Source organism: Balaenoptera musculus, chromosome 5 (assembly GCF_009873245.2).
Source record: "Balaenoptera musculus isolate JJ_BM4_2016_0621 chromosome 5, mBalMus1.pri.v3, whole genome shotgun sequence".
Classification (NCBI taxonomy): Eukaryota; Metazoa; Chordata; class Mammalia; order Artiodactyla; family Balaenopteridae; genus Balaenoptera; species Balaenoptera musculus.
The window spans coordinates 19239871-19265096 of NC_045789.1; the positions used below are offsets into that span (position 1 = coordinate 19239871).

At 38.3% G+C, this 25226-nt stretch overlaps 1 protein-coding gene and 1 pseudogene across 1 annotated transcript in view; both read right to left on the bottom strand.

Annotated features, from left to right (window-relative positions):
- Positions 1-25226, bottom strand: part of LOC118895895 (all-trans-retinol dehydrogenase [NAD(+)] ADH4-like) — a 100343-nt gene that overhangs the window by 8050 nt on the left and 67067 nt on the right. Inside the window, 4 exon segments of the mRNA XM_036853460.1 lie at positions 9520-9660; positions 10150-10237; positions 10240-10282; positions 13752-14012. Of these exon segments, the coding sequence (XP_036709355.1) occupies positions 9520-9660; positions 10150-10237; positions 10240-10282; positions 13752-14012 (533 nt within the window).
- On the bottom strand, positions 1013-9139 carry LOC118895833 (annotated as a pseudogene).

The window sequence follows — 25226 nt, forward strand, 5'->3', positions numbered from 1 at the left end:
CCTTGCTTCTGTGCAGTTGGTATGGCAGGAGGGCCTACCCTCAGTTGTGCTTCATGTTCCCGTATGGTCAGCATCCCTGGGGAGGCCCATCCTCTGCCTTCTCTGTTGCCACCTTTCCAGGTGTGTGGGCAGTCAGGTGGTCTTCTCAGTAGGCCAGGGGGAAGTAGGAGGCCTCATTCAGGTGTCTACCCCTAAGCCTCCATTCTGCCAGTGACTACCAGGCCTACATGGGATAGTATGAAAGACTTGCCCAGCTATTAATAAAGTAGTGCAGCATTTTCCATTTGGCTGCCACTTAGCAGTCCTTGTGGGTATATTCCATGACTGAGAAAAAGGGTAGCTGTGGAGGAGCTATGAGCGCCAGGGTCTAAGGCCCTAAACCCCAACCTGACTCCTAACTTGAGGAATACTGCTTATGGGAATATTGAGATTGTACAAGGTATTTTAGGGCTTACACACTAAGTTACTTTGTGTAGCTTAAAAAATAATGTTTATTTTTTCTTTTTTTCTTTAGAAAATCTTTGATGTGCAATAGCTAAGAAGTGAAGCAACTTTATACCTATCTGTATGGATTAGTTTCAGGTTAGCTCCTAACTACTGTTAGGATCCCAGAAAAAGACCGAGTGAAGCCAAGACCTTGGGAATAGTGTGCACAGAGAGAAACCCTAGAAAAAGGGAGGAAGGGGGGTGCCCATGAAGAGCAGGAGGATCGGGAGTGGGGAGGGACTCCTGGGAAGGAGCAGAATGTGGACAGTCGTAAACAGAACTCAAGGATCTCTGGGGGTGCCTCAGGCAGAGCCCACAACACTCCACCCCTGCTTTTGTCACACCCTGGACTTCCGCTCGTGGATTTCTTTTGGAGAATTCTGCAACTCTGCAACTTTAAAATAGAGGTCTAAAAGCAATGACTATGACATAGTTATAGTCATTGTCAGTACCCACAGATAATCAGAAACACTTGGGAAAACAGCTACCTCTACCTAACTCTTAAAACACCACCGTGTGTGCTATGTTACAACCCCATTTCAGGCACAGTTTTCTGGAAGAGTCTGCTGCCTCCTGGAAGAGCAGAGGCCTTTGCCAACCTGTAGAACTTGTTGACTGACCTTGATGTCTGTCTCATAGGGCTGCCATCACTCTTCTTGATACAGAAGATCTCTTATGCAGCCAGTTTGGTATGGTTCACAGGCATCCAGGTTGCTGCCTTTGATGTAGTTGGAGTATTTCTGGTAGTGTTCTGGATTCAGATCTTCACTGATAGGCTCCTTCTGTGGGTGTTTTATAGGACTGGACAGCTTGATGTCCAACGTGAAGGCCTTAGGGAGGAGGTATACACCATCGCCCACTCGATACTGGATGCCATTCATGGTGGCTGAGCTGTAGAGAACCCGGCCATCCAGATCCTCGAGCTGCTCTGTGATCCTGGGAATTTCTTTTTGCCTCATTCCAGTCAGATGAACATAGCTTGTGCACAGTTTATACTTTTCCTCCGTCGGCTGAGTTTTTGGAGGGGACTCAAATCTCGCATCGTTTTGATCATACCACAGCTGGTAGAGATAGGACTTCCCATCATCCTCTGCCATCCGGGCCTCAGAATCCATGCCTCCCTCCAAGGCCCAGTTTTATGACAGAACTTTATAGACCTTCACTTTGCTGTGAGTGTATGAAAAGCTGCATGTCCTCACATTTGTCTACCAGGAGCAGCTCCAGGGGGTCTGATGTGGCCCCGAGGACGTTGTGTGTCCCAACACAGAACCAGTGGGTATGCAAGCTCTGCCTTTGCCGCTGTCCTCCCACAGTGCCGTGACGGTGGTTTTGAGGCATTATCTGGAATAAAAGAGACACAGTTGCCCACCTCCAGGGTTTCTGAGGCAATGCGCACTTCCTTACAGTAACTCTTCTTCCCAGCACTCTTGATGGCTTCTCCAACCCAGTAGGTCAGATTCTTGCGCTTTCTTTTCCCCTGGTGCATGTTTTTGGAGTGAGGGCATCTCTGGGATAGTGCCATTGACATTGCTGTCATCTGCCTCCTTCATGACCACATTGGGACACCTCTCTTGGCAAGCCTGTTTGCTCCATTCCCTACCACCAAATTTAACTGTATCCTTACAGGCTTTCCACTTTCCACTTTCCACATTCAGGCTGTTGACAAATCTTGCAGATGCCACATAGTCGGCGTTTAAAAGCATTCTTCTTGTCTTTGTCATCCTTTTCAATTTGCTCTGCGGAGAAAGTGTCAAAGATCTGGTAGAGCAGCTTGGTAGTGGTGGCTTTAGTGGGGCCTTTGTCCTTCTTCTTGGCAGAATGCCCAATGGTCTGACATCTTTCAGCTTGCCTTTTTCCCAGGATGACCCCTGCCAACTTGATCAGGTCCCTCATGTAGTGGGTCAGGAAGATGGGCTGCTTGTCCCTATCCCCGGTCTCATCATAATTCTCTACTTGTTCCACCACAAACTGGGCAGTGAATTGACTTAGGATGAGCACAGAGGAGAAACAGTAACCTCAATCTTATTGATCCGGTCTTCATAGGCTGAGTCAGGGTTGTTCTGCAGGAACTCAACTACTACCTTACTTGTGTAGATCTTCTCCTGCATCATGCTGAACATCAGTGCATTCTCTGCTTTGGGATCCATCATAATATATTTGACAAATGAGGTGCTGAAGCTCATGAGAGCCTTTTCACCTCTGTCAAAGCCAGTGATCCACCATTCATTTATGGGGCCAAGAATTTTGCCATTAACACCACTTTCAAGAGATCGGTCATCATTTTATATTGATTTTGCTGAATCAGAAAAGAAGAGTTTGACATTCTTCTTAATTAGGCTGGTGTCGATCGGGCACAGGTGACCACGTTTACAGTACGTGCTGAAGCATGTCAGTTTGGTTGGGGAAGAGCCTCTCAAAGCCAGATTCATTGGCTTCGAAGATAGACATTCTCCCATTTATTAACAACTGTATCTCATCCACTGCATCAGGAGGATGCTTTTCATATCCTAGTTCATTGTCATCCAGGTACTGCCTGCATTGAATGCACCTTGGAGGATGGGTCTTGGAGGACACAACTATTTTGATTTGATCTATTTTTTTCTCAGTTGGGTCCTTGGATATAGTTTTGCGTCTCTTCTCCCCCGTGCTGGCACTTTAATCTTGGACTTTCAGTCTCCAAACTTTTCATCCTTCTCTTTCTAATCAGAAACTTGTGATTTTACTCTTTCAGGTTCTTTTTCTTCAGGTCTCTGGCAGCTAGAATCTTTGGGTTGTCTTCTGTGCCTGTTTTCATCTTTATTATCTCCTTTATCCTGAATTTTATCTTGCACTCCTTGTTCTGCCTGGCTCCTTAGATTTCTGTTTAGGTGCTTGTTCTTTAGTTTGACCTCTGAATCTCTTCTTTTTCATCTCTTTGTTCTTCTTCCTCCGTGTGTGTTTATGGTTTTACTCTTTCTGGTTCTTCTGCAGGGAGTGGTCTAGCAACTGGTTCTGTGGATGTGACTTTATGTCTCTTTTCCTCCTAGTCTTTTTCTTCTTCATTGATAGAATCATCCAATTTCGGTCTTTCAAGTTCTTCCTCAGGTTTCCTTGCGAAATGAGATGTGATGGTGGTCTGACTGGTAGTTTGCCTTATAATCCTGGGCCTAGATGAGACTTCAGACTTTGTTTCTCCATCAGACTTGCTTCTTCTGGGTATGCAAAGTTTAGAAATGGTTTTGGGAGACTTGTTTTCCTCTGCCATTCCCACTCTGCGGTCCTTACCACTTGTTTTCTAGACATCCATTCACTTCCCAACTGAAAGCCTGAGGTCTGTTCTCCAAGGATAAATCTTTATTTAAAGGGATTTGATTTTAGCCAGGTAGCCCTCCACTGATAATTCTTCTTTATGTAATTTATATAAAGTCACACAGCTGATTCTTTATTTCTGTTTGCAGAAATTCATGCAATTTCTCCTTCACACATTCCCTTTCTGTTAAGCTATCTGAAAAAACACGGAGTCTGCTCCTGAACTGCAAAGAAAATCATCCTCACCACACTGAACGGGGATCATTTCTTTACTTCTTTTTTTTTTTTTAACATCTTTATTGGACTATAATTGCTTTACAATGGTGTGTTAGTTTCTGCTTTATAACAAAGTGAATCAGCTATACATATACATATATCCCCATATCTTCTCCCTCTTGCGTCTCTCTCCCACCCTCCTTATCCCACCCCTCTAGGTGGTCACAAAGCACCGAGCTGATCTCCCTGTGCTATGGAGCTGCATCCCACAGCTATCTATTTTACATTTGGTAGTATATATAAGTCCATGACACTCTCTCACTTCGGCCCAGCTTCCCCTTCCCCTTCCCCGTGTCCTCAAGTCCATTCTCCACATCTGTGTCTTTATTCCTTTCCTGCCCCTAGGTTCTTCAGAACCTTTTTTTTTTTTTTTAGATTCCATATATATGTGTTAGCTTACGGTATTTGTTTTTCTCTTTCTGACTTACTTCACTCTGTATGACAGACTCTAACTCCATCCACCTCACTACAAATAACTCAATTTTGTTTCTTTTTATGGCTGAGTAATATTCCATTGTATATATGTGCCACATCTTCTTTATCCATTCATCTGTCGATGGGCATTTAGGTTGCTTCCATGTCCTGGCTATTGTAAATAGAGCTGCAGTGAACATTGTGGTACGTGACTCTTTTTGAATTATGGTTTTCTCAAGGTATATGCCCAGTAGTGGGATCGCTGGGTCGTATGGTAGTTCTATTTTTAGTTTTTTAAGCAACCTCCATACTATTCTCCATAGTGGCTGTATCCATTTACATTCCCACCAACAGTGCAAGAGTGTTCCCTTTTCTCCACACCCTCTCCAGCATTTATTGTTTGTAGATATTTTGATGATGGCCATTCTGACTGGTGTGAGGTGATACCTCATTGTAGTTTCGATTTGCATCTCTCTAATGATTAGTGATGTTGAGCATTCTTTCATGTGTTTGTTGGCAATCTGTATATCCTCTTTGGAGAAATGTCTGTTTAGGTATTCTGCCCATTTTTGGATTGGGTTATTTGTTTTTTTGATATTGAGCTGCATGAGCTGCTTGTAAATTTTGGAGATTAATCCTTTGTCAGTTGCTTCATTTGCAAATATTTTCTCCCATTCTGAGGGCTGTCTTTTCGTCTTTTTTTTTTTTTTTTTTTTTTAATTTTTTTAAAATATTTTATTTATTTATTTATGGCTGTGTTGGGTCTTCGTTTCTGTGTGAGGGCTTTCTCCAGTTGCAGCAAGTGGGGGCCATTCTTCATCGCAGTGCGCGGGCCTCTCACGATCGCGGCCTCTCTTGTTGTGGAGCACAGGCTCCAGACGCGCAGGCTCAGTAATTGTGGTTCACGGGCCCAGTCGCTCCGCGGCATGTGGGATCTTCCCAGACCAGGGCTCGAACCCGTGTCCCCTGCATTGGCAGGCAGATTCTCAACCACTGCGCCACCAGGGAAGCCCTGTCTTTTCGTCTTGTTTATGGTTTCCTTTGCTGTGCAAAAGCTTTGAAGTTTCATTAGGTCCCATTTGTTTATTTTTGTTTTTATTTCCATTCCTCTAGGAGGTGGTTCAAAAAGAATCTTTCTGTGATTTATGTCATAGAGTGTTCTGCCTTTGTTTTCCTCTAAGAGTTTTATAGTGTCTGGCCTTCCATTTAGGTCTTTAATCCATTTTGAGTTTATTTTTGTGTATGGCATTAGGGAGTGTTCTAATTTCGTTCTTTTAGCTGTCCAGTTTTCCCAGCACCACTTATTGAAGAGGCTATCTTTTCTCCATTGTATATTCTTGCCTACTTTGTCGTAAATTAGGTGGCCATATGTGCATGGGTTTATCTCTGGGCTTTCTATCCTGTTCTATTGATCTATATTTCTCTTTTTCTGTCAGTACCATACTGTCTTGATTACTATAGCTTTGTAGTATAGACTGAAGTCCGGGAGCCTGATTCCTTCCATTTTTCCTTCACAGGATTGCTTTGGCTACTCCTGGTCTTCTGTGTTTCCATACAAATTGTGAAATTTTTTGTTATAGTTCTGTGAAAAATGCCAGTGGTAGTTTGATAGGGATTGCATTGAATCTGTAGATTGCTTTGGGTAGTATAGTCATTTTCACAATGTTGATTCTTCCAATCCAAGAACATGGTATATCTCTCCATCTGTTTGTATCATCTTTAATTTCTTTCATCAGTGTCTTATAGTTTTCTGCATACAGGTCTTTTGTCTCCTTAGGTAGGTTTATTCCTAGGTATTTTATTCTTTTTGTTGCAATGGTAAATGGGAGTGTTTCCTTAATTTCTCTTTCAGATTTTTCATCATTAGTGTATAGGAATACAAGAGATTTCTGTGCATTAATACTGTATCCTGCAACTTTACCAAATTCATTGATTAGCTCTAGTAGTTTTCTGGTAGCATCTTTAGGATTCTCTATGTATAGTATCATGTCATCTGCAAACAGTGACAGCTTTACTTCTTCTTTTCCGATTTGGATTCCTTTTATTTCTTTTTCTTCTCTGATTGCTGAGGCTAAAACTTCCAAAACTATGTTCAATAATAGTGGTGAGAGTGGACAACCTTTTCTTGTTCCTGATCTTAGAGGAAATGCTTTCAGTTTTTCACCATTGAGAACGATGTTGGCTGTGGGTTTGTCATATATGGCCTTTATTATGTTGAGGTAAGTTCCCTCTATGCCTACTTTCTGGAGGGTTTGTATCATAAATGGGTGTTGAATTTTGTCAAAAGCTTTTTCTGCATCTATTGAGATGATCATATGGTTTTATCCTTCAATTTGTTAATATGGTGTATCACATTGATTGATTTGCATATATTGAAGAATCCTTGCATTCCTGGGATAAACCCCACTTGATCATGGTGTATGATCCTTTTAATGTGCTGTTGGATTCTGTTTGCTAGTATTTTGTTGAGGATTTGTGCATCTATGTTCATCAGTGATATTGGTCTGTAGTTTTCTTCTTTTGTGACATCTTTGTCTGGTTTGGGTATCAGAGTGATGGTGGGCTCATAGAATGAGTTTGGGAGTGTTCCTCTCTCTGCTATATTTTGAAAGAGTTTGAGAAGGATAGGTGTTAGCTCTTCTCTAAATGTTTGATGGAATTCGCCTGTGAAGCCATCTCATCCTGGGCTTTTGTTTGTTGGAAGATTTTAAATCACAGTCTCAATTTCAGTGCTTGTGATTGGTCTGTTTATATTTTCTATTTCTTCCTGGTTTAGTCTCAGAAGGTTGTGCTTTTCTAAAAATTTGTCCATTTCTTTCAGGTTGTTCTTTTTATTGGCATATAGTTGCTTGTAGTAATCTCTCATGATCCTTTGTATTTCTGCAGTGTCAGTTGTTACTTCTCCTTTTTCATTTCTAATTCTATTGATTTGAGTCTTTTCCCTTTTTTCTTGATGCGTCTGGCTAATGGTTTATCAATTTTGTTTATCTTCTCCAAGAACCAGCTTTTAGTTTTATTGACCTTTGCAATCATTTCCTTCATTTCTTTTTCATTTATTTCTGATCTGATCTTTATGATTTCTTTCCTTCTGCCAACTTGGGGTTGTTTTGTTCTTCTTTCTCTAATTGCTTTAGGTATAAGGTTAGGTTTTTTATTTGAGATGTTTCTTGTTTCTTGAGGTAGGATTGTATTGCAATAAACTTGCCTCTTAGAACTGCTTTTGCTACATCTGATAGGTTTTGGGTCGTTGTGTTTTCATTGTCATTTGCTTTTAGGTATTTTTTGATTTCCTCTTTGATTTCTTCAGTGATCTCTTGGTTATTAAGTAGTGTATTGTTTAGCCTCCATGTGTTTGTGTTTTTTACAGCTTTTTTCCTGTAATTGATATCTAGTCTCATAGCATTGTGGTCAGAAAAGATACTTGATAGAATTTCAATTTTCTTAAATTTACCAAGGGTTGATTTGTGACCCAAGATATGATCTATCCTGGAGACTGTTCCCTGAGCACTTGAGGAGAAAGTGTAATCTGGTTTTTTCGGATGGAATGTCCTATAAATATCAGTTAAGTCCATCTTGTTTAATGTATCATTTAAAGCTTGTGTTTCCTTATTTATTTTCATTTTGGATGATCTGTCCATTGGTGGAATTGGGGTGTTAAAGTCCCCTGCTATGGTTGTGTTACTGTCAATGTCTCCTGTTATGGCTGTTAGCATTTGCCTTATGTATTGAGGTGCTCCTATGTTGGGTACATAAATATTTAGAATTGTTATATCTTCTTCTTGGATTGCTCCCTTGATCATTATGTAGTGTCCTTCTTTGTCTCTTGTAATAGTCTTTATTTTAAAGTCTATTTTGTCTGATATGAGAATTGCTACTGCAGCTTTGTTTTGATTCCCATATGCATGGAATATCTTTTTCCATCCCCTCACTTTCAGTCTGTATGTGTCCCTAGGTCTGAAGTGGGTCTCTTGTAGACAGCATATTTACGGGTCTTGTTTTTGTATCCATTCAGCCAGTCTGTGTCTTTTGGTGGGAGCATTTAATCCATTTACATTTAAGGTAATTATCAATATGTATGTTCCTATTACCATTTTCTTAATTGTTCTTTTCTTTTTATTGAACCTCTTTTTGATATGTTGCAGGTAACCCTTCTGCAAATTAGGGAGTTCATATCAGTAGAGATATTTTCTCAGATTCCTTTCCCAGGAAGTATCCTAGGTCCTCACACCATGGATCTATTTTCTTCTTTTGCAACATTTATTCTCTGCTTTGAACTCCTGTCATTTAACTATATACTTTCCCCCTTTCACTTCTTTTTGTTGCCTTTTTGCATCTCCTCTGTGTAACACTGTTCCTGGTGTTTTTGTCCTTTGCTTCTACTGACCAACAGTGTGGTTGATTATTTTAACCAAAATCATTGATCCTAGTCTTACCCACTCCCCAATTACCAGGGATCCCCTGATTGGGACATTTTTATAAATCAGTTCTCAGGGTCTATGCCAAGAGAGCACAGTGTAGCTAAAATTGTAGACTTGAATCACTTATAAGACAACCATGACAAAGCAAGAGAATGAGACAGTTGGGGCACCCTTTAAGTATCTGTTACCTGCCACTCACTGCTCACATCTTCATGGTTTTCACCTGAGTCTGATAATGAAGCGCCTGGAGTGGGCATTCTGTGTCAGTTGCAGACCACAATGATTCCAGACTCAGAGCCATATTGTACTATATTGAACCTGACATTATACTCTAGAAACCTCTCTTTCTGTGGAGCAGCCCCAACTGAGTTAACAATTGTTTGTGAAGGGGAAAATATGTGTCAGTTTATATCACCACTCTATGTTGGAACAGTGTATGTCCATGTACATTACGGAAATAGAGTAGGAAGTTTTCTTTTTTGCAAATGGCCACTGTTTAATCTTTTAAGGACATTGAGTACTTCTGATGATGTGGAAAGTGTCAGAAAAGACACACTGGTTAGTTTTCAACATCAAATGAAAATAGAATCATCATAAAGGTTTTTCAAACTGCTCACTCATCTCTTTGGTAATTTACCTTTTTCCTTGGTACATTAGGTCAAATGCCTCATTAACTTTGTCAAAGGCAAGGGTATGGGACACCAATGCATCCAGATCGAATTTCTTATTCTCGTAGTCAGCAGCCAGCTTTTGGACAGAATTGATATCTTTCCAACCCGTAATTGGCCAAAATGCCAAATAAAGACATGGTGCTTGACATGAAAAGGTAGTTTAACCAGTGTTGTTCAAATGAATGAAATTACTAGGTCAGATTTGGATTGCTTCAAATAGGTTATCCCCTTGCCATCTTTAATTTTTTGTACTTTTATGTATTAAATTTTTTTCTTCAAAAGAAAAATTCAAGATTATTTTCTGTTTCTAGATAAGGAAGTATCTCAATTTGATCACCGTCTACCTTTTGTTCCCCTATGTTGGTCCGTTTTAATGCAAATTGAATTTCAATTTGCAAATTATAGTTATCCTTCTATAAAGAAACTCTGTTTACTTTCAAGTAACTAATAGAATAAATAGCTTTCATGTAGTCTTCAGATATGTTCTAGGCAGTCAATATTTAAAAAATAAATTATTTTCCTTTCCTTTCAATAATCCTAATTATGATAATTTGAGTACTACTATGAAGAAAATTAAAAGAAAAAAAAACTGACCACCAAAGCTTGTTCCATTTAGAGTACGGCCCATTATTAGCTCCACTGCAGAAACACTCAATCCGTTGTCACCAATGTTTACTCCAATGATGTACATACTCCCCAACCTACTGTTATGCTGTCAAGGGCTGCTCTCTGGAAGGTCAAACAAAAAGATTAGCTGAGTAAGTAGAAAAGTAGAACGTGAACTCCAATGTGGGTTTGTACAGTACTTTAGGGAAAATTTACACAACTCTGCATACAAGATAATGGGATTCCAGCTAATGAGGTTGTAATATTGTAGATTTAGACTTGAGGCACCAGTGTTCTGTTTCGGATAGAACATCCAATAAAATTTTGAATGTCATCAAAAAAGATATTGAAAAGAAAAAAACATATTTTACTCTGTTTAATACCACACTTATGCCGAACCTAGAATATATCTCATTGTATATCAAGAAAAATATACATACATGAAGGTAAAGAAAGATCTATAGAAGATATTATAAACTCTAGTCAACAAGTTTTTGACCAGGTTCAAATGGTATATATGAAGATATTTGCAATTCCAGGGACGTAGGATCAAAATTAAGTCACGAACAGAGGGTGAATAAGTATTCACTAGAGTCAAAAAATGAGGCATATACTGTAAACTTAGTAGATCTCAATGTAGGATAATTTAAAAGAAATGCTATTTAAAACAGAAGGCAAAACGGTTAAACAGAAAATAACAGTGGCTGCTGCTCATCAAACATTACATCTGCTTCCCTATATTTTTTAGCTCTTTTGCAGTTAAGTAGAGTCATATGACTAGTTCTGGGCTATGGGCAGGAGTGACGTGTGCCATTTCCTAGCCAAAATAGAAAAGCCAGTGTACAACCCGCCAGCTGTCCCTTCTGCTCTAACAACCAAGAGGACCTCATGTTGCGATTGTAAAGCCACAAATTTGAACTTCCTTGATTGCTGAGTCACCACATGGAAGACAGGGGCCCAGGGGATTTGCATTGATCTTTGCATGAGAGAAAGAGAAAATATTATCTTAACCTACTGCAGGTTTGGAGTTAATATAAAAATGCCAAGATTGAAAATGTAAATAAGTTTAAGAAAGATATAAACTTGTGGATGGCCATTCCACATAGAAGCCCTATGTTATAGTTGAACATTTAAAATCTTTTGAGACTAATATTATACAAGAAAAATATAAACATCCCATATCGTTTATCATAGCCAGTGGTCAACTTGGTTCTCACCTGTTGAGGCAAATTTTACTTCTACAGAAGTCCCAATAGGAATACCATTCCTGTTCATCACTGATCATTATATGAAAGAAGCAATCTGAAGTATAGTAAATTCTTTCCCTCTTCTCTCTGTCTGTCTTACTAGGGATGGATAATGCAATGACCTAGAACTTTTAGAATGTGTTTTGAAATCTTTATTTGAATATGTATTTATAGTTTTGAGAATTTCTAACATTTCTAAATCGCAACTCTTCTAGTTTCTATACCTCTTATATGGCAGAAGTATTTTTGCTTAATGTATATTGTACAGAGAGATCCACAGAGAGCGGTGAAGAACACAGGCACTGCTTGTGACCTTAAGGTAGCTGCCTACATTACTCCTGGGTTTTTTTTTTTTTTTTTTTTAATTTAATGTTTTTCCTATTGCCCTTCTCTACATTTCTGAGCTTTGATCCAAGCAGGGAATTAACCTCCATAATTATAACTTAGTTAAATGGGTATTATATGCAAATACAGGGTTTTATTTAGTAGCCTCTGATAACTTTTGATGAGAATTATTTTTAATTCTCAAAATCTTATAAAATTGTCCATTACTGTAAGTTTCTAACTGTTCTGTTGGGTTCTTTAGACTGCTTTAGAGCATTAGCAGTCATTGAAATTAAGTTCATTCCCATTACTGGAATCTCCTCCACAACGTAGAAATAAAGCTTTCCCTAGTTATGGAAACTTTTGGTGGAAGGGTAGTTAGCCCATCTTTTTGTGATTAAATAAACCCATCTCTTTTTATTTGGGTTCTCTAGTGTAATTCTATTCCATAATTTAAAATACATTTCTTGGTGTAATAAATAAGTTAATAATAGAACCTGCCAAGTTTTGGATCAGTGGTTCTCAGCTTGAGAACCAATACATGAGAATATCCTGGGTATGGGTCGATGCACTGATACTGGAAAACAACAACAACTCCCCAGGTACTTCTGAAGTATATAGCCAGTTTTGAGAATCTCTATACTAGAAAAATAAGTGGGCTGAATTTCAATGTTTGTGAAACATATGAGCTGTGGGAAGTGGAGGAATGGATGTGGCACATTGCAGGCCGCAGGTGCCAAGGACAATTGAAAAAGCGAGGCCTGAAGCTTTGGATGCAGGGGAGTGGTACAGTACGAGGCGTCCTCACTGCACGAACGTCAGTAATAGCTAACATTTATCGAGTGCTTATTACCTGCCAGATCCTCTTTTAAGCAGTTGCACTATTATAATGAAACCACTCTAAGAGGAAAGACCCAGGAAGGGCAGCCTTCCCGGTCTCCATTCTCTTTTGTCGTATCATGTTGTGTCAGGTAAGAACCGAGGGGAAAATTGCCAAAGCCTGCTCCTGGGAGGTTGAAGTACAGAATTTCATTCTTTGTACCCTCTCTAGAGGAGAGTTGTAGGAGCCAGGCTGAGTGAAAGGGTAAATAAAAGGGAATAGTGTCATAACTACTTCACAGCTCTCACTAATGAACTAAGAAGCAGAAAAGTTAGTTGATGAATTCTTTGGTCATCTTGTTAAAAAAACAAAACAAAACTCTACTTAGTGGCTTTGAGCAAAGATGCATTAGGTGAATATTTGCTGGAGACTAAGGCTGCGTGCTCTGGAGGCTAACTTCTCCCTATGTTGCCTGTGCAGTTGCCTCTTTACCCCATTTTCTGGAGCAGAATGGACAGGACTGGCTATGTGGGCCTGCAACCAGTGCAGTTGCCCAGGGCCCTGCACTCAGAAGGGCCCGCCTTTCCTGTCCTGAGAGGAGAAGAAATCTGAATGATGCAAAATTGTAGTGTTTAGGAAAAAAAGATTGAGTTTTTAATTTTGCAGCTTGTTGATTTTTTTAATTGAAAATTTCACATATATAGTTTGGACCTAATTCTGCAACCTGATTATTGAGATCTGATGGACAGAACTGGCTTGTTTGTAGGTTGCTAACCTCTCCTTGCTCTACTTTAAGATGAGAGTGGATACCTCTGGATGTTAGGGGTGACTCCATTCACCCTGTCTATTCCCTCCTCTAAATCTGTCTTTTCTATTTTTTTTCCTCACTTCTTATAGGCACAATTCTTTGAAAGTTTTTATTTCTAAGTTTTCTCTTAATTTTTTGCTGAATTTCATGTGAAAGAATAAACAAATATTAAAACACATTAATATTAAATAGTAATTATTAATATTTATTAATAAGTAAAAATTAATTATATGTATGTAACATATAATGATATCTAATATAGTATTAATAACTATTCTTAAACAATTTATACACATATAAATATTAAAATTTAATATATTAATATGCACATATTATAAATGTTAATGTTAATAAGCAATATTTATTATATCCTATTATAAAAAATATACATACCATGATTTTAGCTCCACCTACACACTCAAAGGCAAAATCCACACCTCCATTGGTCATTTCAACGATGATCTCCTGAATGGGTTTATCTAGGTCTCTAGGATCGAGGCAGTCGGTGGCTCCAAGGGCTCTGGCCTTTGTAAACTTCTCACTTTTGATGTCAATAACTATGATTCTGGAAGCTCCTGCTGCTTTATAACTGATTACAGCAGAAAGACTGACACCTCTTAGGCCAAAGATGGCACATGTAGAACCAGGTGTGACGTGCAGGCAAGAAAATTGTAAATTAACTTCTCAAGCAGCTGGTCCCACTTTTTTTTTTTTTTTTTTTTTTTTTACAACGCCGTGCTGCATGCGGGATCTTAGTTCCCTGATCAGGGATAGAACGCATGCCCCCTGCATGGGGAGCACAGAGTCTTAACCACTGGACCACCAGGAGTCCCTGGTCCCACTTTGTGAAAAAGGGACAGAGTGAGGTGGGGGCAGGACCATGTAAATAAAGACTGCCTGTCATAAAACTAAATGACATAGCTAAATGGGGGAAATTTGCCAACATGAAAATGGATGAATCACTGGCTAAATCTGCAGAAACACTTGAAGGCCATTAGATATTCAGCTCATAACGAACAAACCCAAGTGAAAATCATTCTCTTGTCTTCCTTTTCCCTTTGGTGTTATGAGAACAAAAACTGAAGCCCACACATTTTAATGGGTTTATTGGTTTCCTTTTAAAATAGATCAAAGTGAGAGAGTAGCACTGACATATATACACTATTTTAGCAATATTCCTACAAAAACATAAAACCTGAATCAGATCAAGCATTTAGATCAAAAATACTAGTTTAGAGGATATACAGTGATGGAGAAACATGTTAAACCAGATTACAAGAGTGTAATCAGAAAAATCTAGAGTGAAGAAAATTCTGTAGGCCAAATGACTGTTTCTTCAACAAATAAACGGCAGGGAAAAAACAAGGGGTGGGGTGAGAACCTATAAATTAAAAGAGACTTGTCCTGCCCTGGGAAAGTCCACACACACCTGAATTCGAACTTCATGAGCCTTGAGGGGAGCTCCCTCAACCTCTTCAATGCTGAGGGGCTTGTTTGCTTTCCAGGCGATAGCTGCTTTGCATTTAATAACTTGAGAAAGAGGGAGAGGGGGAAAGGATAGGAAGGAGGAAGAGAGAGGGAGAGAGAAAGAAAGAATATCATGGAAAAAAAATGAAAGAACATGTTGATACTATTATTTCATGAAAGAGAGTTTTGGAGCTTGTGGCTGGATGTTATATATAATTATATTATTCTAAAGACAAGGGATCTTAATTGAAAATAAGAAGTCAAATTCTACATTGTAGTCATTGCACTTTTAATTTTCGAAAAGAACAGGTGTATTAAAGTTTACCCTATTATAAAGCCTTGATTTTTTTCTCTCCAGAATAAAGAGGATAAATTTATAGGATTTGGGCAGGGTAGATGGCCAATATGCGTTTGTTGATAGAACGATTTGTTATCAGCTCTGCATTACCTGAATCCTTATTGCTAGAGCAGATGTGTTTTACATCTTCGCTGCTCAAAATGTGGACCTCCCTGCCACCAGCAGTTATTGACATCACCTGAGAATTTGCTAGAGCCATAAGCCCTGTCCAAAATCCACTGAATAAAAATCTGCATTTGAACAAGATCCCCATGTGATTCATATGCACATAAAAGTTTGAGAAGTGAGGCTTACATAATTATTAAATTTATCAGTAGAATATACGTTAAATAAAAATTTTGTCCCTTTGAAAGAATTTGGGTAAAGATGTATGAAAAGAAATTAAGCATTAAAAATTTTATAATCCCCAGATTTAAAAAATTTTAACCACTTAAAATTATATTTTTAATTTTAAATGTAAGTAACATTGAAGGAAAGTGGAAAGACACAAACCTATACTCCATTCTAATGCTACTATTTTTACTTTTGGTGTGATTTTCCCAGTCTTTTTTCATATGAATACATAGTTTTTGATACGTGTTACGCAATTTTGAATTGTATTTTAAATATCATGTCTTATAAATGCAACATGTGTTAATTATGGAAAGTTTCAAAATGAAAATATGAAAAAAGAAAGAAAACCCATCTGTAATTTTATCCCCCACTTTAGGATTTTGAGGTAGATCATTTGAGTTTTTTTCACATGGGACCATATTGTATGTAATATTTTATAATCTACTTTTTTCTACTTATTAATATACAATGAATATTTTCCATATTCTCTAACATTATTTCTAATGAATACAAATTTTATTTTATGATTATGGCACAGTTACTCAAATCTCTCTTTTTTTGGCCATTATAAATAATATTTAATTGACCACCTTTGTAGTAAGCATTTTGGCAAATTCACAGTTATTTCCTAGAGTAAATAACTAGCATGAGGGTCACTCATATCCTTTTCATCATCTTTATTTTGTCTTCTAGTTTTATTAAGATATAATTGATATACAGCCCTATATAAGTTTAAGGGGTGTATAGAATAATGATTTGACTTAAATACATCATGAAATGATTACCACAATAAGTTTAGTGAACGTCCATCATTTCATATAGACATAAAATTAAAGAAATAGAAAAAAAATGTTTTTCCTTGTGATGAGAACTCAGGATTTACTCTCTTAACAACTTTCATATATAACAAACAGCAGTGTTGGTTGTATTTACCATGCTGTACATTACATCCCTACTACTTATTTGTCTTATAACTGGAAGTTTGTACCTTATGACTAACTTCATGCAATTCCTCCCTGCCCCACCCTCCCGCCTCTGGTAACTACAAACCCAATCTCTTTTTCTATGAGTTCGTTTGTTTTTGAAGTATAATTGGCCTACAGCACTATGTTAGTTTCTGGCACACAACATAGTGATTCGCTAATTCCATACATTTCAAATGCTCATCATGAAAAGTCTAGTTATCATCTGTCACCATACAAAGATACTAAATAATTATTGACTATATTCCCTACGCTTTACATTTCATACTTGTGACTTGTTTATTTTATAACTGGTAGTTTGTATCCCTTAATTTCCCTCACTTACTTCTCTCATCTTCCCAACTCCCCACCCCCACCCCCTGGGCAATCACCTGTTTGTTCTCTGTATCTATGATTTTGTTTCATTTTGTTATGTTTGTTCATCTGTTTTTGCTTTTTAGAGTCCACGTATAAGTGAAATCATACAATATTTGTCTTTCTCTGTATGACTTATTTCACTTAATACCCTCTAGGTCTACCGATGTTGTCACAAATGGCAAGATTTCATTCTTCTTTATGACTGAGTAATATTTTGTTGTGAGTGTGTATGTATATGTGTGTATATATATATATATTTTCAAATTTATTTATTTATTTTTGGCTGCGTTGGGTCTTCGTTGCTGTGTGCAGGCTTCCTCTAGTTGCGGCGAGCGGGAGCTCCTCTTTGTTGTGGTGCGCAGGCTTCTCATTGCGGTGGCTTCTCTTGTTGCGGAGCACGGGCTCTAGGCACGTGGGCTTCAGTAGTTGTGGCTCACGGGCTCTAGAGCACAGGCTCAGTAGTTGTGGCGCATGGGCTTAGTTGTTCTGAGGCATGTGGGATCTTCCCGGACCAGGGCTCGAACCCGTGTCCCCTGCATTGGCAGGTGGATTCTTAACCACTGCACCACCAGGGAAGTACCTATATGAGTATATATATACCACATCTTCTTTATCCATACATCTGTTGATGGGGACTTAGCTTTTGATCAACTTTAAACTGCTGCTTTCTGAGAGTAATTCCCAAGGACGCTTCATTTAGCAAATGTATAAAGACACACACACACAAAACAAGAATTGAACAAAGAAACAGTATATTTGCTTACTTTGCCCTTGGTGCCCATTTTCTTTGGGAAACTTGCCTTGGAAGTTTCTTTCTGATTTAAGAAGTTCTTCTTCTATCCAGGGTGCTCCATGTCCTGTGTAGAATTGTCTTTGAATAAATACCATTTCTGCTCTTCTATTCTCCAAGTATTTTCTCTCCTTTTTTGTTGCCATAATCTGCAACTTTGCCCATCTCTCTCCACATCATCATTTGTGGTGTCATATTTCAGCTGCAAACCCTCATTGCTTCCAACTGCTATTTGGGGATTTCTGTTTACTTGTTTTTTACTTTTTTTATTGCAAAATATAAGATAACAGAGAAAAGGTCATTAAACCTATTAGATAAATTAACAAATAATTATAAAGTGAAGAACATTTCCACTGACCCAGAATCCCTCCTATATCCATCCTTCTCTTTCACAATCCTAATAATAATTTCCTTGCATTTCTTTTATGATTTATGCTTCTCTACACAATATAGTTTAGTTTTAGTGATTAAAAGCTTTATACAAATGGAGTCATAGTGTATGTGTTCTTTCATGTCTTTTTTTCCTCTCAACTCTATTTTTGTGAGAGTCATCGACATTGCCTGTAGCTGTACTTTGTTTATTTTCATTACCATAGAGTATTCCATTGTATGAATTGACCACATTTTTTTTTCATCCATTTTCTGTTTTGTGATGAATCAGAATTGCATAAAAAGTCTTTTCATGTATCCTGTTGTACTTGTGCTTTTCCTTAGGGAAAATTCAGGGCTTATATGCAGCTAATATACCCTATTAAGGTGATGCCAATTGTTAAAATATTGAAATACTTCTGATCTTGTTGGTAAAAAGCCATAGTATTCTGTTATCTCCTCCAGACTTTAACTAATATTTTATTATTGAATATTTAGGTTGTTCTATTACACTTTTTAGAAGTACGATTTATACTCTGTTTCCACTTTCTCACTACCCACATTTCACTTCTTTACTTGTCTGGTTTCCATCTCTATCTTTTAATTGAAACTTTTTTGGAAAGTTGTTAGTGGCCTAATTTTTTAAAAAATGACCTTTAAAAAATTTCCATCTAGCATTTGATTTTCTAGGCTTTCTTATCATATTTTTATGATTTCTTTCCCTTTAATCCAAACTTTAGGCAGGAGTTTCCATTTGCTCCTGGACGTTTCTATTTTAATAGTGTTCACGTCCACAGAACAACCTCACCTTCCTTCACAGCTCCACACTCCTTTCTTGGACTTCCCTGTTTTGACACTAGCATCTCCATTCTTTTTTTATTGTTCTGAAACCTCCCTTTACCTTGCTTTCTGCATTGTTTACAAGCTTTGTGTATTCTACCTGCCATGTGCCTTTCATTTCCTTCCTTCTGTTTTTATTATTACACTGTAGGTAAGTGTAATCACCTTCTTACTACTTGCTAACACTCACAATAGCCTTTTTACTAATTTTCCTATTTGCAGAGCTCCCTCTGCCAGTCAGTGTTTCAAAATGTTGTTAGATTAGTATTCTTAACAGTTCTTATTGTATTATTCTCTTAGTCTAAAACCATTAAGAACTCTCTAACCCCTTCTGAGCTCACTCTGGCATTCAAGACCATTTATCTACAACCCAACCTGTGTTTCAAACCTTATCTTCCAGGTTTCCCTATTTGTGGTCTCATATCAACCTAAGATAGACCTTTCTCCAATGCACTGTGTGCCTTCCTGCCTCCATGCTTTATTTAAACTGTTTCCCCTGATTAGAACACCTACTGTTGCCAGTTCTGCCTACTAAACTAACATATTCTTAAGGTCCATTTCCTGATACCTATCCTGCCATTTCCAGCTCTTCTATCCAGGATGATCTTTTCCGTCTTTGAATCCCCACAGCACTCACTGTGTTCCCATCCCCTTACTCCTCACACATAGATAGCTACATGAAGCAAAACTTATTGTCTCATATCTATTATTTGTGTCCTTTATTGACACCCCTGCTCCAACCTCCAGCCTCCTTACAATAATGATTGTATTTATTTACATTTTGTATCCTGCAGAGAGCACTTCATAGTCCTGAAAGATACTAAGTGCTTAATAAATGATGATCAAATTGAGTATTTACCTTGGAAACAATACGCATTAATGTTCTTCTGAATGCTTGGTATATGCCTTTCTTTCTGCCTTTCTTTCTGTGCTGCGTTTTGATGAGCTTCTTTAAAGATAGGGACTGTCTTTTATTTTCTTTCATAAACAACCTGCTAAGAAGTGTTTTGAGAGGAAGCTGGAGAAGAGATTTCAGAATGGTGGAACCCTGGGCTTTTGAATGTGAGGGTGTCTCCTAATGCTAACAATAATGTCATGGATTCTTTCCATGAGAATGGCTTTACCTTTTCTGACTGTTGATTTTCAGGCTTCTTGTTGTTCTTAAAATTCCCAATGTTATATATGTTTAAAAGTATAATTTCCCACCCATTGAATTAGTATATACAGTATTTTAAATAATAATTCATTAATCTCAGTATAAATACCCAAACAACATATTTGGGACCCATGGTGGTTCAAACTGAATTCATTGTGTTTCTGCACAAACTAGATCATCTTTTTTTTTTTTTTTTTTCAACATTTATTTATTTATTTATTTATTTATGGCTGTGTTGGGTCTTCGTTTCTGTGCGAGGGCTTTCTCTAGTTGTGGCGAGCGGGGGCCGCTCTTCATCGCGGTGCGTGGGCCTTTCACTGTCGCGGCCTCTCTTGTTGCAGAGCACAGGCTCCAGACGCGCAGGCTCAGTAGTTGTGGCTCACAGGCCTAGTTGCTCCGCGGCATGTGGGATCTTCCCAGACCAGGGCTCGAACCCGTGTCCCCTGCATTGGCAGGCAGATTCTCAACCACTGCGCCACCAAGGAAGCCCTAGATCATCTTGTTTTTAACTGCATGTTTCCTTTATTTCCTATATCCAATTACACATTTCTTTGATTCTAAAGCACTTTTTTTACAAGTTAAAATCTCTGATATCAGTTGCTTCTTGCCGTCTTTGGGATATTATAGTTTAATTGGCAGTATTTTTCTTTCTTAGTGGTATATAAAATTATGGTGTATCATTTTTTTAATTGAAAAAAGTTTTTAAATTTATTTTATTTTATTTTTTATTTATTTTTGTCTGCGTTGTGTCTTGGTTGCTGCACACGGGCTTTCTCTAGTTGTGGCAAGCGGGCTTCTCATTGCGGTGGCTTCTCTTGTTGCGGAGCATGGGCTCTAGGCGTGTGGGCTTCAGTAGTTGTGGCTTGCGGGCTCTAGAGCGCAGGCTCAGTAGTTGTGGCGCACGGGCTTAGTTGCTCTGCAGCATGTGGGATCTTCCTGGACCAGGGCTTGAACCCATGTTCCCTGCATTGGCAGGTGGATTCCCAACCACTGTGCCACCCGGGAAGCCCCTATGGTGTATCTTAAAATTGATGGTGTCTTAGTTCTGATGAAATATGTTAGTTGTAAAAACATATAGATTGTAATTCCTTAAAATTTCCCTCATTTGTTTTTCTAGTCACATGACCACCATTGTAGTTCTTTTCTTCACTATTTCTTTTTTGGTTTTTTAAAAAATTGAGATAAATTCACTTAGCATAAAATTCACTATTTTGACCATTTTAAAGTGTACAGTTTAGTGACTGTTAAATATATTCACAATATTATGCAATCAGCACCAATGTTAATTTCAGAATATTTCTCTCACCCCAAAAAGAAACCCCATACTTCCCAATTTCTCCCTTTGCCTATCTTCTGGCAACCACTAATCCACTTTCTGTCTCTGTGGATTTGCCTATACTGGAAATTTTACTTAAATGGAATCATACAGTGTATGGCCTTTTATGTTTTCACTTATAACATTTTCAAGGTTCATCCATATTATAACATGCATCAGTACGTCATTCCTTTTTATTGCCAAGTAATATTATATTGCATGGATAGACCACAATTCGTTTATATTTTTTCAGTTAATGAATTTTTTTTTTCGCTTTTTGGCTATCATGAATAATGCTGCTGTGAATATTCATGTGCAAGTTTGTGTGTAGAAAACATATCTTTTCAATTCTTTTGAATATATAACTAGGAATGAAATTGCTAAATTGTGATAATTCTTTGTTTAACTTTTGAGGAACTGCCAAACTTTTCTACGTGGTTGTACCATTTTACTTTTTTACTAGCAATGTATGAGGCTTCCATTTTCTCTACTCTTCATCAACACTTGCTATTTTCCTTTTTTTGTTATTTCATTATAGCCATACTAGAAGGTGTGAAATGGTATTCCTCACTGTTTTTTTTTTTAAAGTAGAAAACTTTATTTTTTTAAAAAATTGTGCTATGTAAACTTTTCTGTAAATTAATTTGTCTTAATTACAGTTTCTCAACCTTAGAACAGCTGATATTTTAAACTGGATAAGTCTCTGCTGGAGGGGCTGTTCTGTGTATCGTAGGATGTTTGGCAGCATCCCTGGCCAGTCACACTCCCCCCTCCAGTGGTGACCATCAAAAGAGTCTCCAGGCATTGCCAGCTCTCCTCTGAGGGGTGAAATTATGCCTGGTTGAGTCCTCACTGTTTCTTAAATGGTATTTCTCTCATAACTTCCTCATTGCCCTTCTGGTCTCTTTTTTTCCAGAGTAGATTTCCAAAGGGAAGTTAAAGTCATATACTTTCCTATTCAAAAATCTTCAATGTTTCCATAACAAACCTGTCAAATTAGGTATGAATTTGTTATACTGGAACTCAAGGATTTTTAATCTATCTCTCCATACATTTTGCTTGCTAGTATTTCACTCCTTCACTACTGGTGTGTTAGGTTTCAACAAATCTGGAAAATTCAGCTGTCACTAAACTCTCTCTTATACTATCCTTTTACCTGCCTTTGTTAATTTTGTTTCCTATACCTCCACTTCCACAGGTGAAATTACTACTTTTCATTCAGGGCTCATCTCAGAAATCTTCCAAGTGAAGCCTCTCCTGATTCTTCCATCCTTCCATTATTTTCCTTCTTTTGAGCATCCAGAGAAATTATGTTTTTTACATCATCCATCTTATTCTGCCTTGTAATCTGAAACACTGAGTTCTTTTCTTGACTCTCCTCCTTACTCATCTTGTGTCCCTGCGGTGCCTTACAAACTATTTAAAAATTATTAACTAATTTGAATTTGAAATTATTCAAATATTCACAGATAGCAGATTAACTTTTTGAGGTATAGTGTGCTGTGTGGTACTGAAATGGAGCAGGACCCTATGGTGCTTGCCCCCCATGTCCTCTGCCTACCTTTTTCTGTGGAAAAGCTTTAGCCAAAGAATAAGTTTAATCAGAGAAGTGAGAAAATGCAGAAACAAAGAAAAACAGTCCAGCAAGACTAAATAATAATAGTTTAGTCATTAAGCATAGTTAAGGACATTTAGTTTCTCCTCAAGGGTTATAGGTAATGTTCTGAGCCATATCCTGTGAGCTGTCTTATCCATACTGAAACCTCCACCAGGTGGAAGACGTTAACTACATGATGACCAGACTGTAACCATGACATAAGCTGCCACAATCCTGAGAACTGGCCTCAAAGAAATGGGAACAAACCAACCCTGGAACTGAAGATTAACTGTACTTAAAACAATCAAGGTGATGCTGGTCAGACCACTGCTGACCAATTTCAAGATGATTGTCAGAGCTGGCTGTGCTGTTTCTGCAGGTAGCCCCCTCCCTCCATCTATAAAAGCTCTTGCCCACTGGTTGTCACTGGGGGTAGGCAGTTGGCCCCCCCTGCCCCCCGCCCCAGTTGCCAGGATCCAAACTAAAGCAAACTTTCCTTTCCATCAACCTTGCCTCTTTATTGGCTTTTGAGTGGCGAGCAGCTGGACCCCATTTCTGGTTACAGTACTGTGTACTTGGCTTATGCATTAGGGAAAAGAGAACCACCCTGTCTTCAATCTAATCAGAGAAACAGGACTGACATATGAAACCTATAGAAATATGTATCCATGAATATAATAATTTAAAACCTGGCTTGAAAGGGAGGAATCAAGACTTCCCTGGTGGCCCAGTGGTTAGGAATCCACTGGCCAATGCAGGAGACATGGGTTCCATCCCTGGTCTGGGAAGATCCCACATGTCGCGGGGCAGCTAAGCCCGTGCACCACAACTACTGAAGCCTGTGTGCTCTGGGGCCCACGTGACGCAATTACTGAGCCTGCATGCTGCAACTACTGAAGCCCACGTGCCTAGAGCCCGTGCTCCGCAAGAGAAGTCACCGCAATGAAAATCCCGTGGACCGCAACAAAGAGTAGCCCCCGCTCGCCGCAACTAGAGAAAATCTGCACACAGCAATGAAGGCCCAGCGCAGCCAAAAAAAAAAAGGGAGGACTCATGCTGATGAATTGGAAAAGCGGTGGGTGGAATAGAGCAGATTCCTGGAAGTTGAACTGAAACAATAAAGGACAGTATTATTTGGGAGAGCTGGAGCACAATAGAAAAAAGACAGTTTCTGCAGTAAATCTAGTAAATTAAATTGTTTCAAGTTTAGCAAATATCTTACTAGTTGATTTTAATTGTGTTCACCTGTGTTTCCAATGTCATCTGTTAAGTGGATTAGAAATTCAATGACCCATGTTGTTAAGAGACTTTTGTTTTCCCAGAGGGGTTTTACAGAGCAAGCAGGGCTGAGGTGATGATTTTATAAAGATAGTTTAATTTTATGCCAGTGAGAGATACTAAATTCAGATACTAAAGTAATAACAACCAAATGACAGAGCATTTGCTGGTGGTGAAAGCAGTTTTGCCATGAAAGGGTGACCTTGTCTGAGGGCAGTGAATCTGGCTAACAAGATGCGCATGTGTGGCTGATTCCCTCTGATTCTTTTCCCAAGGGGAGATTGGGACACTCCCCAGGAGGAATGGGGGAGCTCTCCCAGGCCCAGACCACTGTTGCTCTGCACTGCTGCAGTTTTTCTCGTAATGTTACAGTAAGGCTATTGAACAAAGAGAAAGATACTTCTAATCTGAGACGGTTTGGGTTAAGACAGTAGAGTTACTCTCTGAGGTCAATGTGTTTTTTGAAAGCATATTAACTGTTGCATTTTTTTCTTGATTGGGGGTAGGGGTGGTGGTGGGATAGAATAATTAGAAGGTAGTAAAAATTACTGAGAAAATAAGTGATTTGTGTATTTCTGGAGATGATTACTCTTACATTTTAAGTTTATGTGATTAATCTTTTTAAAGTATATTTTGGAATACAGATTAATATATTCATACAGCATGTCATAAACCTCTGGCCCTTGATTCTCTTAGTAATTTTAAAGTTCTAAAAAATAGGAACTTTCTTCGTCTAAGGATAAGATAGTTCTGAGAAAAGAGGCATAAAATTAAACTCATAGGTGACTGCACACTGTAATGCCAATTAGTTAATTTGTAATAGGAGATATACAGGGCCTGTCAGAAATGCATTCCTTGCTGATCAGTAGGTCCATTTATGAAACTCAAATTAGAATTCAGAGTTCAGACAAGTCAGTTGGCTTTTGAGAAATCAAAAGAAAGTTGGGTTATTTTGAGTAGACTAAGTGGGGTTTAAATTATTTAAGACATTTTTGGCAGAAAATGATAGAAATCTCTGACTCAAA